A 14350-nucleotide genomic window follows, 5' to 3' on the forward strand; every position below is an offset into this window, starting at 1 on the left:
AGCCGCCTACAAAAAAAGACCAGGCCAACCGTCAAAATACACAACTTTATTGAAATGTAAACAGCAGACTGACATCTTAAGCAAGCTCGCCACCGTACAAATGTTTTTACTTTTGTCATTGATAGAAGTGATGAATACATGCTTCCTTTCTTTCTTACAAAACAGGAGGATGGTTGTGTGTAAACGGGAGCAGTCTTTGGATTCTGCTGCAGGGGGCGCCTTCGAGTCAGCTGCCAATTACAACCCAACTCCCCCCATTTGACTTCTTATGTTGAGTAGTGAGGAAAAGTCAAGAGAATCAACATGGAAATCAGCAGAACTACGGCAGTGTAGGTAACTTTGTACAGGTTTTGTAATTGGGGGAAACATTGTTATTTGTTGGGATATGTGCCTACTTGCTGTTCTTAGGACAGCCTAAGGTGGCGCCAAAGCTGTGTCTAATAGAAAAGTAGTGCTTTGGCACTTATACCTGATGGCAATTTTACGCAGTGTTTGGTGTGAATTGAGGGCTTGTGTGTGTGTGTGTGTAGATCAGTCAGCAAGCGAAGACTCCATCACCTTGCAGATTTGAGCGAACACTTGGTCAGGCGACCACTCGGCATCAATCTGTGAACAACAAACAAAACACACTTGATGTAAAAAGGTACATATTTTTCAAAAGCAGCCTAGTCAATGTCAATCTTGTTTTTGCTCTCTTCAAATATGGGCTTTCCACGCATAACTGACCGTGTGCAGGATTTTCTTGCCGTCATAGTGTTCCGCCACAGGTTGGGCGTCGGCCCAGAAGCTGTCAGCCCTCCAGCTGGCGGCAGCGTCTTTATCCGAGGCCCACCCGATGGCCGAAGAGGACCTCCGGCGACTCTGCAGGCGTCCGCTGAGCGTTTGGCTGGAGCAGCTGAGCAGGAGCACGGCGGTGGGTTCGCCCATCTTCCAAACACATGCACAGTGATTAATATTTTTTTAAAATGTTTTGTTTCCCAAACAAACCTAGAAGAAAACCCACCTTGGCTTCATACAGTTGGGCCTGTCTCAGGTCCACAGGGAATCCACAAAGCACCACGCCCTTAGCCTGCCTCCTGGATGTGAGTGCCTCGCACAGCAACTCCATGGCGACATCCTGTTGTGGTAAACCCAGGTAAAATGCCATTTCCACATTTAGATTCATGTGACTAAACAAAAACAATACTTTCCCTATACTTTCTGTCCAATTACTATCATTTACACATAAAAAAAAGTCCAAATTTAAGGTGTACAAAAGCTAAAGGCCAGTTTTGGCCAAAATGCTCCAGTCAAAGATTCATTTCATCATTTTTTGGACTGTTTATGCTAATTTGTTGTCCCAGTTTCTGGCTTCACTGACATTTTGCTTCAAAAATCACCTGCAACACACACCACTGAACCTTTGAAAAATGTGCATGAAATCGCTGGACCAAAGCGAGGTCACAGCTGTCATCTCACAATAACATATTATGTTTATCAAATACATGCTTCAATGTAAACCTAGGTCTTCTTTCATACAGTATCATTTTAGCAAGAACACATTTTGATCCAATGGAAGAGTAGATATACACACAGGCATCTTCTACACTCATGTAAATGGCATAAAACTTCATTAAATTGTGTTCTGGATGATTAGTTTGACAGTCTATGCCACTGATTATTTTTTTTTTTTTGGGTTCCCTTGCGCCCCCCACATTCATTGCACCCTGGGCGGTCGCCCGCATTGCCCACAGCAAATTCTGGCCCTGCATTAAACACTTTGCTTTCATAATTTATGTAAACCATATTTTTAGTCCAGTCTTTGTATTTACTCTGAATTAGTGCAGTCGCACTACTGACCTCCGGGAGGGGTTCTCCTCTTTGCAGGACGTCCCTTAGGTGGCGCCCCCTGTCGCCGGGAGTCTGCATCTCGCCACAAAGCAAGTCGGCCAAGGTCACGTGACGCAGGCCCAACTTGTCTTCCATGCGTTGGCATTGAGTGCGCTTGCCAGAGCCTGCAGCACCTGCAAGTATGCAATTTCCAAAAGTATTCTGATAAAGTGATGTGATTTTATGACCAACTAACGCACTAGCTGCCATTGGCCAAGCCATTTTGACAAAAATGACATGTGGTCAGGCCTCTGCCGCTATCTTTATATAGCTCCAATAGGCAGATTCTTTTTGGTTTATTTTCTCTATCCAAACAAATCTTAGGAGATGGTGCGCTCTGTGTGGATTTGACAGGTTTCCATGACGACGGCAGTGCTGGCAGACGAGCGCTACGTCAACCTTCCTGAAATCGTCTAAATCCAACCTCGACAGCACATGACCAGGTGGAAGAATTTTTCTGTCTTTGCACTATCAATTGATACATATTTTTACATTGAAAGTGTTTTTAAAACATATTTTTTATCATTATTTTTGTCTAATCTTTTTCGTTTTGTATCACTATTATCTTCTTTGTATTGGTTATAGTTATTGCTCTATTTCTTTAAATATTTCTCATTCAAAGTCTATTTGTTTCTAATTAGTTTTCATTGCGAAATTGACATTTCATGATCCAATGTCTTTCCAAATGGTTTATTTTAATTTATTCGGAATTGCCTTTCCTACAATGAGTATTATTATCCTTTTCAAACATTCTAACACATGGCATGAAGCATAACCCATCGCTATCTGCCCGCAAAACATGAAGCGGCCTTCATGTATCTGAAGCCATGCTGTCATGTCGTGTTGGCATTCAACTCTTGCTAATGAGCTACGCTTTACCGGTGTGCGCATGCTTACCCATCAAAAAGATGACCTTTGGCTTCCTCTGCAGCGTACGGAAAACTGTCACGCCAAAAAAAAAAGAGCAAGGTTTTGTTAGCACACCAAAATTTCATCATACGCGTCAGTGAACATTTCAAGCATATGGGGGTCCAATATGTCCCTTTACTTTACTTTGTACTTTATATTTTTTACTTTAAAGATGAGTGATGAGTATGTTAATACTTTAGTCCTTTTTTCTGTTTATGTTTCATATGTACTGTTAACGGATGCACTTTTTTTTTTGTATCGTATCTTGTGCTGACCCCGCCCATCTGTCAAATTTTTAAAGTCAAAATGGCCCCAGGGCCTAGTTAGTAAACATAAAGAAAGCCCCTCCGAATGAAACCCAAAAGTGAAATGAAAGATGAGACCTTTTTGAAGATGAAAGTTGCTTAAGTCATTGACATCTACTGCCATCAAAGACACTGAAACATGAAAAATCAGTGCGAGCTGAATAAGTGACTCACTTCCGTGGCTTTCTTCAGCATATCCCAGCTCGTCTTCCTCCTCCTCTTCATCCTCAAGACACAGAAATACATTTGAAGTCATTCGCATAAGCGAGGGAAAGATCAAGTGCAGCTGTGCAAATGTAGAATATATAAATATATATATATATTTTTTTTAGATCTATGTCATTTGCGCTGCCTGAAAGTAGAAGCCACCTGACTTCTTCAATTAATTTTTCTTTTTGGCACAAGATAGAAATCTAGGAAGCTGTGCTGCTCCATTTTTTTCATGAATATTTATTTGATGGAATATTTAAGAGATGCTTATGTTGTTTACGCTTTTTCCAGGAATGCAGTGAGGACTACTTGGCAGTTATTTTGCACACTGGAGAGCTGCTGTGTTTTTTGCAAGACTCGTCGAGATGCCCGTCTTTGAAGGTGTCTTTGATGATTATTTACAAAAAAAAAATTCAGTGCACAACTTAAATGTTGGTAAACTTTGTACATAACCTGAATATCGGATCAAGTTAATTGATGACTAAATTGTCAATGTTGTTAACAAAAACACGAAAGCTGAAATCGCCTTTGATAAAGACGAATTAATAGTATTCTTACTTCATTTTTTTCAGTGAAGTCCACCATGTTGTATTCAGGAAGAATACTACGATCCAATTCACTTGGTCCTGTGATGACAAAGAGTAATAATGCCTAAAAAAGGTAATTACAAGAAATTGCAGTATTAAATACAATAATAACACACTTTTATGACCTCCACTATTAGGTAAATGCTACAATTCCTTTATGGCCCTAATGTTAATTCACCATTTAAAAAAACCTAAAAGGAACTGTGTTAAATAATGAATGAATTTCCTTGCCGTTAACTTGCCTCACCTTAAGATAATGACAAAAGTTCACGAGCCTGCATAAAACTTAACAACTCGTGCTTGAAATGCAAAATGAGAATCAGATCTCCAACTTCAGTTCAGTGCAATTGGGTCATAAATGAAGCATCCCTTTGGCATTCTTCTTTCACTCCTCATTAAAAAAAACAAAGCCATTTAACCTCAACTAAGACGACAGCTTGCTTCTCTTTGCATTCCTTTGCGATGCATGGATTATGTAAATATATTTTCTGAACGGGGTGGGGAGGAAAGAAGAAAAAAATCCTCAAACAAGTGTTAACGTGGTGTTAAAAAACAACAGAATATAGCGATTCGTGACAATATGGCGGCTAATGTGCAAACCTCACAAGAGTACTCATTGGTTCAAATTTCTCCAAAGGTTCTTTTGGGCCGTGACTCGATGGAATTGCCGACATCCATTCCTCCATCTGCTGAGGCCTTTTGACATTTCCCATCCCGACGTCACTGCATGGGAGCCGCGGTTGCCACACGGATGACACATTCCCTCCCCCGCCATCCTCCCATGAGCACCCTGTGGCTCTTCAACATTTTTCCACACACCGGTAAGTCAGGAACCTTCCATCTCCCTTTTTGACTTCACGCCAAGAGTTCAGAAAAAGGCCATTGTTCATTTTGAACTCGCCCGTGTACACGGCACCCCACAAAATGAAAGTGCGCGGACCATAACGGGCCACGGCACCCCGTTCGACCAATCCAAAGTAGCTCCCCGTCCGACCTTTTCATGATTGTGCACGCGTTTCTCGCTAAGCTTAGCTAGCCGCGCAATGCCGGTGGTTGCCATGACGACGAGGACCGTAACTAAGGAGCGGGAAGGAGATTTTCCTGTTCCTGACTTCTTGATGTAACTCACTGCAGATAAATATTATAAGTGCAAACAAGGTTCAATTGTTGGATAAAACGATCTGGGTAAATTTAGATGAGAATATTATAGTTTCAAAAATAGTGGTTTTGATGGAGAATGTTACTCGATTACCTTCGGTAGAATCTTGCGAGGGAAAGAGCTTGTTGTCCAGCGTGGCGCTGATGTCACCGAACACCTCCTCTTCATCCCGAGCTGCGTCGAGCTGAGAGGAGACAGAGAGAGCGTCAAAACATCAATTCATGTTGACACTGACTTGTGTTCAGTGTCGCTGAGAGAAGATGATAAAGGCATTTTTACTTTTGGCAACAGCGCTTTTCGGCGGATTCTATCTCAAGTATCGTTCCAATAACTCACGGTCGATCAATGGGGAAGTCGTACTGATGCGTGAGCGAGCTCGGTTAATGGAGCCTTGGCTAGGGCTGCAATTAACAAGTACTCTTTTCTAATGAGCTGCCCATTAGACATGAGTGTGAACACACAAATAAATTGTATATAGTTATATTTGCCATTTTTTTAGGGAATAATTTTGTCTTTACTAACATTCTCTATTGATAGAAGCACTGATTTTACAATAGTAAATAGTACTGCCCATTTTTAAAATGTAAATATATGACTTATTTGCAGAGGTTATGTACTCACTTTGTGTTTTAGAGAAGTCTAGAATAGCATGTTTGTAATATGAAACTGAAGTGGTAGTAATTACATTTTGCTGAGGAGGTCAAAGGTCATAAGGGAATTTTAGGATCATTCAATTGAATTAAGAATTGTATTATTTTTTTGAAGCCATTCATTTCCAATGACGTTTTTCACGATGTACAGCTAAATGTTTTTCAGTGCCGCTGACGGTTATAGACGTCCAATCATAAATCATATTTACACTCAAATGTCATGAATCAGTTTAAAACATTTTTTAGACTATGAAAAGAAGAAAAAAAAATCAAATTTTATAGCATCTAGTAATAAAACAATGTCTAAGGAAAAAGCAAGTTACTTTAACCTCAACTAAGTTAAAATATAACTACGTATAATTCAGTTACCGTGACGATGAGGCCCAGCTCCTGAAAGTATTTAACTAGCGGGATGGCGTTTTGCTTAAAGTTGGTCAGACGCCGATCGATAGCCTTGGGGTTGTCGTCGGGGCGACCTTGCTGCTCGGCCCGCCTCTGCAGGCGTTCCTTCAAGTGGTGGTTTGTGCACGCCAGGAAGACCACCACGTCGGGGGTACAGATCTAGCCAGAGTAAAGGGAAAGGCCAACCATTATAGATAAATTACCATCCATTCGTGCAACTAGATTCCAAGACAAGAATAGACATCCCATCCCAGGAGGTAGCAGTACAAAAAAAATGAGTCGCTCTGGGGAACTTAAAAGGGTCTCCATAGGGAGTCCTAGTGCTGGTTGGAGGCCCCCCAGTGAAAGGACGGAATGGTCTAAAAAGGCCACTCATTGTTGATGCGGGAAAGGCCAGTTAACCACCATGTGGAGTCAGTCCATCTGTGTATCTCTCAATTACTTGTCAATTTACTTCCTCAGCGTGCTATCTGGATTTTGTTTAGTTGTGCACAAAGCTATTGTGATGTGGACAACAACAGGTGGAAGGCAGATTATATTGACTTGTTACAGACATGGAGTAGATAAATGCTTATCATCTGGAACGCGCTACGGGAGGGTGTTTGGCACTGGGGTGAGATGATTGGACACGTCGGGCTGAGCTGCACGCATGGGTAATTGTCGAAAAACTGTCATAAAGACGACCTTGGAAAGGACATTAAGACATTGGACTGAAAGCATGTAGTATAGAATAGGGAAATGCAAAAAGACTAAATGAGGAGATTGAACAGCGTGTAACAAATGGCGAGTTAATGACATCTCATTTAGAGGCAGCTAAATGTTATGTTTAATTGAATCCAGCGGCAAAGAAAACCAAGGACACCCTTGAGATTTTTTACTTATTTAGCGCAATAGTGCCATGAAAAGCTCCCTGTCGTTAGCTTGTTAGAAGTTAGCAGTCTTGCTCACTGTGTAGACTCCTGAATTTGCCTTTTAAAAACACCCATGTGGCTAATTTTACACAATACTGTTAGCTATTTCATTTTATAATGTACATTTCGACTCTGGCTGCCCAATTTGGTCAAATTTATGGATTGTGAACAATTGCACCAAAAATTATTCATCACAATTTGTTTTTTTCAGTTTCAATGATGGATATTTGAGGCTCACCTGATCCTCGAAGGACAAAGCCTGTCCGACATCTCTCGGGAAGCCATCGATGACGATGCCATTGGCGTCTGGGATCTTCATAATCTTCTGCTTGATCTCGGTAATCGTAGTTTCCTGCAAAATACATCTTTTTTTGTTAGACTCGAATAAGTAATTTGTCACATTGCTGTCCATTCTTTTAACTCTCATCTTCCCTATTGGCTGGGCCATATCATATGATTCTTAATCTTGCCTGACGACAGGTTAAAAGCACATTAATATTTATAAAGTCGAGCCTTGACTTTAGAGAAACGACTGCGGTGCAGTGCTGGCAAATATATGCATTTCTTTATTTACCGCACATTGTTTTAGGGTGCGGTTTGGTGACGGTGGCCCGGCTCACTGGAGGCCACCGAATGCCAGCATCATTTAGTGTCACTTACTTCTTCCTGACTGCAGCGGGAGGTCAACAAAAGCCGATCCACGAGTGCTGCATTGCTCTAAAAATAACAGCAACATACACTGGCGGCTCACATCTCATCGAAATTCCGTCATGCGGATGATGTCGGCGGAGCATTCGTAATCTTTCAACTTGTTCGGCTGACTCCAAACGGAAAAAAAATGAGTTATAATGGATGAGCATCCGTGTTTGACGAAATATTTTAAAATGCAATGTATTTCTTAATAGGAAGAATACTATTGAATTGGGGAGTGATGTGAGTTGACATACCAATCTGTATTTTTTTTGCGTGCGACAGTTTTAATGTGCCTCAGGGGAGTTTTCTAATATTGTGGGGTGAAGAAAATGTAGCTGGACAGAATAAGGATTTCAGGGAGGGGCCTAACTATTAAGGGAATCAAATTTCAGGACTATGATTGAATGTTGAACGTATGCTAGGATTATATAGAAATACCGTATTTTCACGACTATAAGGCGCACTGTATTATAAGGCGCACCCTCAATGAATGACATTTTTCCCATATATAAGGCGCACTGGATGATAAGGCGCACTGTCTATTTTGGAGAAAATTTAAGACTTTTAAGTGCGCCTTATAGTCGTGAAAATACGGTAATTGCTATTGACTTCCAGGTATGATGCACTCACTACTCTACAGTCACCTCTAGAGCCAGCCATTGTAGATGTTTTGGATTTTTTTTGTATAAAATCTTGCAGTGGGGGGGGAGCTATATGATGGAAGATGTTGTAAACTAAGATGGCATCTGCATATTTAACAGTATTGTTAGAAGAATTTATGTTGGTTATTTGATTTTGCACTTTGAGTGAAAATCATAGGGATATTTTGACTTGGCTCAAGTTAAAAGTGACCTAAAGCGTTCAATATTTGACACTTTATGCATTGGAAAAAATGAGCATAGAAAGCATGTTTCCCGATAGCCCCGAGTGACTCCATCAGGTCTAATAAGTTGCCAGCTTGACCCACTTTGCTGTTAGTTGGACTGCTTCACGTCAGGCCATCTGGCGAGAGGCCGGAGTGGAAGGAAAGGGATGGAAGGAGGGAGGGAGGGAGGGCTGCCATGCAATTTTTCGCCAGTTAGCGAGGGCGATTCGTGAAAGTGCGCGTTGGGAAACGTGGGCAGGAACGCCTCGTGTTTTTCCGTATGGCACTTTGCCGCAGGATTTGGATTTCTGGTCCGAAATCACCATCACCACAGCGACAAATCCATTTTAAAGAGTTGTCTGTTAAAATATTTGTCTCAGGTGGCCAATACACTAAATCACATGTCAAAATTACTTTTTTAAATGAGTACTTAAGTACTTTAGGTACAGTATTTCTTTTCCTATTCATGGTTGAAAAATTGCTCTCAATGTGGGAGCAAAAAAGGCTGTCTTTCCTAAGTCAACAAAAATAACATTTTTTCCAAATCTATTGTCCATCTGGCAGGTACTACAGGGCCATAACAGCCAAGACAAACAGACTCAAAGAGCCATCACCATACTCAACTGGAGTTTGGCACTTAAGAGGACCTAATCAAGACTTTTCTTATACTTGCACTAAATCTTCATAGGCTGCTAACCAGGTTAGTCACTTTAGTACCTACTTTTTTATGTGACCACTTATTCATGTTCACTACTCATCTATGTTGACTACTTAGTTATACATATTTTTGTATTAAGATTCCTATATATTTTTTGTATTAAGATTCCTATATATTTTTGTTTGTTTGTTTATTTCTTAGTTGTTATTTTTTGTGCACTTCTATACTTTAGTTTATGATGTAATGACTACTATGTTTTTTATTTTTTTTTATTTTTTTTTGTCTGTTTCTTTGTTGTTATTATATGTGCACTTCCCTACTTTTGTTTATGTTGTAATGCTTATTTATTGATAGATTTTTGTATGTATTATTTATAGATTTCTTTTATTTGTCTCTTTGTTTGTTGTTGTTATTTATGCACTATATGGTAAAGCTTTAAATCTCACTATCAATTCAATTTACATTAGGGAAACTATGATGAATAGTTACCCCCCCCCCCCACCAAAATCCTCCCAAATAGTTGAGAAGAAAGCTTGTGTGTGTGTGTGTGTGTGTGTGTGATTGTGATTGTGTTATGGCAATCACATGGCGACCTGAAGCGCACAAAGCAAACAAGAGTGATTTCCCTGGCCACGCTGACTCATTATCTTGACGCTAATGAGACCCGGGCGTCTGGCTTCCCTCCCAGTGACAGTGAGGCGGCTAATAACCTCTGGCTAAACGCCAGGGTCTTCCCGCCGCCTCCCCCCCTACCTGTGGTGCCAGCTCGCCATTGGTGATGATCTTGGCGATCAGGCTCCATTTCCTATTACTGGTAGCGTTGTGGATCATCTTCTTCCGCAGTAGCTCGCCCACCGACACGTACTGGAAGCCGTAGCGTTGGGCGATCTTTAGGCATTGCGTTCCCTTGCCGCTGCCCGGGCCTCCTACGAAAAACGGGCCGAGAAAGAGAGAGAGAGAAAGAGAGCGGGGATGGGAATCATGGGATGTTGCTTGGCTCGCTCTGAAACATGGTGTTGCGTGGGTGGATTGCAAACAGACACCCGGACTTTGTGAGAAGACTAATGTGTGTGTGTGTGTGTGTGTGTGTGTTTTCTCTCTCACTTTCTGACCGTGTGTGTGCGTGGGTTTCGATGGAACAGGTACGTGTGATATTCCTCCATTTGGCTGAAAAGCAGATTTTTCTCACTTGTTGGTTTTGACAACACGGAGGGGAAAAACAACCCCATTTAATTACATTTGCTATTCCTTGTCTTCATTCTGGACGTGACAGAAGATAATGTTATGCTATCCCTGTTGATTCCTTCATCAATGTTCCTTCTAAGCTGCACGCATGTGCAATTGTGCACTACTCTCGTCTTCTCTGCGCAGCAGCAATCATATGGAATGCAGTAAATAAATAGTGAGGGGTGCTGGAGCCAACTATGGGCATCCTAAATTAGTTGCACACTAACCATTCACATTGACACTCATACCTTAAGGACAATTTCAAGTGTTCAACTAGCCTAGCATTCATGTTTTGAGGATGTGGGAGGAAATTGGAGTACCCAGAGAAAACCCACGTAGGATGCTAAGGGTGCCTAGTGTTATTTGTTACTCTACCAGTTGAAATTCAATAGATTTTGATATTTGATGGTGGAGACTACACAACACATCATTGTTTTGGTATCTGTCTTACCATTTATGTTTTGATAATGAAACTAATATGAACAATGTAATCAACATCGGAGGATTGGTCTGAATTGGCAACCCGTTTTTGTATGATTATGCTGATGATTGTGTAGGATTAGCAGAAGAGAAATGGGCAACATGTGTTTGTTATTTACCAATAACCAGGATGACTTTGGGCCTGGGCCTGGACGGATCGAAGACTTCGTACTCCTCGATGAGTTCGGCCGTCTCCGACAAGTCCGAGTCGCTCTCGATGGAGAACTGGCTGATGGGGGGGGAGGCGCTCGTAGCGTCTGTATGGGAAATTGGGACTGTCGGGGATCACTGCAACAACAAAAAAAACGGAAGCTTTTTCACTGTTTTGACCATGAAACAGTTCCAAAAATAATAGTATCGAATCTTTTGAAAGTTGATCCATTTTGATTGGATTGGGATTAACCATTCAATCCCCATAGATTACACAATAAATTTGAATATTTTAAGAAAAGTAACAATATGTACATTGGAGCTACAAAACAGTTCATGCTACGGCACCCCCCGCAACCCTTGTGATGATAAATAGGAGTGAAGATGAATGAATGATTGGATGAAAGCGAAGCATTCAGTGTTTTTCTCTTTTGTGCTGCAAATCTATTCCTCTTGAATGATGTGATAAGGATTCACACAAATGTCATTTGTGAAAAGACATTTATTTGTCTTCCCCTTCCAGTTATTATCATTTGGTCCCCAACACAGCTATACAAAGGCCCTATTCAAATTGCTTATTCTTTTCTCATTATCAGCACCCGCGCAATTGACTGAAAGGGAATCTTCCCCGCATGTTTTTTTTGGGGGGGATTTATGCTTCATTGCAGTTTTTTTCCAAAAACATATTTCTAATTGTTATCATTATACATGAAATGTGTCCCATATAATAATTAGCTTAGATAGAAATGTCTTGCTAAACAATTAGCAACCCAGTTATCGTGATTATGCCAAATATTATATGTAATTACCCCCAAAAAACTGGTAAATGTCTTTTTACCAGTAATCTATAATCCTATTTTACGCCCCTATGATATTATTATTGTGATTAATAATAGAAATTAGCCCTAATTTCCTGATAATCCTTCTTTTGGAACAAGAAACAATTGTTGTGAATTAATCTCAAAACAAACAAACGCTCAAAGTGACTTGATGACAAATTCCAGCCTTGTTTTTTTTAATCCAAGCCAAAGTTTTAATACACAAAACAACAAATCGGGCGCCATTCCGCCTTCATCATTAAACGCTGAGCCTAATCAAAGGTGACATGGTCATATCTGTCTTCATGGCGCTAAACTCTGGTTACATCGTCTCCCCCCCGGGGGGGCGTCGCCGAGTAACGTCGTGATGGACGGCCTCCGGCGGGATTAAATGACGGCACAGATGGCTTCCGTCAAACTCTCTTTGCCTCTTAATCTCAACAAACTTGACCAAAAAAACATGTGTTTGATTTCACCGCTCTTTATAAGTATAACACATATATAAACACCATATTGGCCAATAAAATTACACTGAAAAAATGTGATTATCAGTCTACCATTGATGAATATGGCCATTTTTTTGGATTTCTCACCGTTTCTTAAGAGCGAACGACGTGACTGTCCGCCATTGATGGGTGGGAGTGCTTTCTTCTCTTGACCCACAAAGGTATCCCAGCGTACTTTTTCCGGCCCGCCTAGCTCCCGTACTTTTTTCAGGCAGACTTCCAGGTAGTCCACGGGGTCCTCGGGTCGGTGGTACATCAATCCAGTCAGCAGGCTCTTAAAAGTAGTCAAATGAGATCGTTTTATTTAATGGCGGTTAAAGTAAGACTCAAAATGATTGCGTGCTTTTTTTGTTTTTTATGCAATTGCCCATAACTGAGGACTAATTAAGAGCAGCAGGCAATTTGCTATACGCCTCCAGGAGGGTTTTTTTTTACCATTTGATTATTATTGTTATTATGGTAGCAATACAGCCTTTGTTTTTTAGTCGCTGAACATTTAAATTGTGAATTAAAAATGTGAAATGTCGTGTTTAATAGTTGCTTTTGCGCAACTTGAGATTTTTCATGAATGTGTTTAAGGGGATTTATATATTTTTTTTAACTTAAAGTACTAGTACTACTATGATAATATTTACAGAATTAATAGAGTTAAGTTGAATAAGGTTTGAATATTTTTTTTGATTGATGGGAAATTTAAAAGACAATTACAGATGAGTTTACTTACATTTTTAAGTCTATTCATTTTAAATTGGCATGTCAAAGAGTGCAAGCGTACAGAATGGATCATTCAATTTACTTCAAAAAAAGTTATGGATAAACAACATAGAAAAATATGAGCACAAATTAGAATGCTTGCAATCTCACTAAGAGAAAAAATGGCAACAGTTCAAAAAAGTCAAAAAAATTCACAACATTGCAATATTAAATCTGAATTTTGTCACCAAAAAACAAGGCAAATACAATAACACTTTTCCCCAAGCAAAAATAGTACAACCATGAAACGTATCTTATATTGGGCCGACATCAATCAACCCCTCAACACAAAGGTTCAATTCCCTACCCCGATTCCTTGCCACCCACTTTTGCTCCACATGGCATGTCATCACGAAAACAGCGACATATTGTCAAAACGCTTCCTAAAGGTTAAAAGACGCCATACCAATTCCCCTTCAACATCACTTTGCTATTTCCATATCTGAAAATAGCCATGACAAATGATTATGTTGACTTGTGTTGGCAGTACCTTTAGGACCAGCTCCTGCAAAATGGCATTACATAACAATCAAGACAAAAAAAAAAGATGATCTTCAATGACAAGCCCAAAATACCCAAAATACATCGCCCTTAATAGGATACTCAATTAAGCATTGCACCTTTCCTAAATTCCCATGTCTATTTTAATAGTATTTTTTTATTGGAATTAATGCAATATGCATGCTTCCTTGTCTCACCTCAAATAGTTGAGGTATCTCCCGGCGCGCCAGGTACTCCTTGGCATCGTTGGTGTTCATCCCTTCGGAGATTTGGAACTTGTTTTCCTCGGAATGGTCCGTTTTGATCAGGAGAGCTTCTTTTTTTGGGGGCTTGTTTTTTTTCCCCTCCCGGCTATCCTCTCAAAGTCAGAGCGCCGCCAGCTCAGCGCATCGTGCCCGTGTGCGCGCCGCGGCCATCTACCGGATTCCTGCAGGCGAAGCTACGACACCCTCCTCCTCACTCACTCTCTATCTCTCTCTCTCCCTCTCTCACCCTCTCTCTCTCTCTCTCCATCCTCACTGATGCAAATTTGAGACTCAGCTGTTCCAATGGTTATGAGAAAATATCAAAATACTGTTCATTTGTCACTTTTTTCACGGAAACCTACTGCTGCCACACCCCTAAAAACTCCTATTAAGTTTTTACATGATAATCAAAATAATATTTTATCTTTTTTGACATGGTCATGATCACATTT

At 40.5% G+C, this 14350-nt stretch overlaps 1 protein-coding gene across 1 annotated transcript; it reads right to left on the bottom strand.

The window, feature by feature from the left end:
* Nucleotides 1-30: 30 nt before the first annotated feature.
* On the bottom strand, nt 31-14120 carry ak5 (adenylate kinase 5). The gene is given in 15 exon segments (XM_077723792.1): nt 31-606; nt 727-927; nt 1004-1117; nt 1840-2003; nt 2767-2811; nt 3258-3309; nt 3852-3919; nt 5133-5223; nt 6059-6250; nt 7241-7354; nt 9972-10144; nt 11045-11165; nt 11167-11213; nt 12487-12673; nt 13851-14120. Coding segments are annotated over 15 exon segments (1704 nt in total). The 5' UTR covers nt 13911-14120; the 3' UTR covers nt 31-531.
* Between the last annotated feature and the right edge of the window lie 230 nt (nt 14121-14350).

Source organism: Stigmatopora nigra, chromosome 9 (genome assembly GCF_051989575.1).
Source record: "Stigmatopora nigra isolate UIUO_SnigA chromosome 9, RoL_Snig_1.1, whole genome shotgun sequence".
Taxonomy (NCBI): Eukaryota; Metazoa; Chordata; class Actinopteri; order Syngnathiformes; family Syngnathidae; genus Stigmatopora; species Stigmatopora nigra.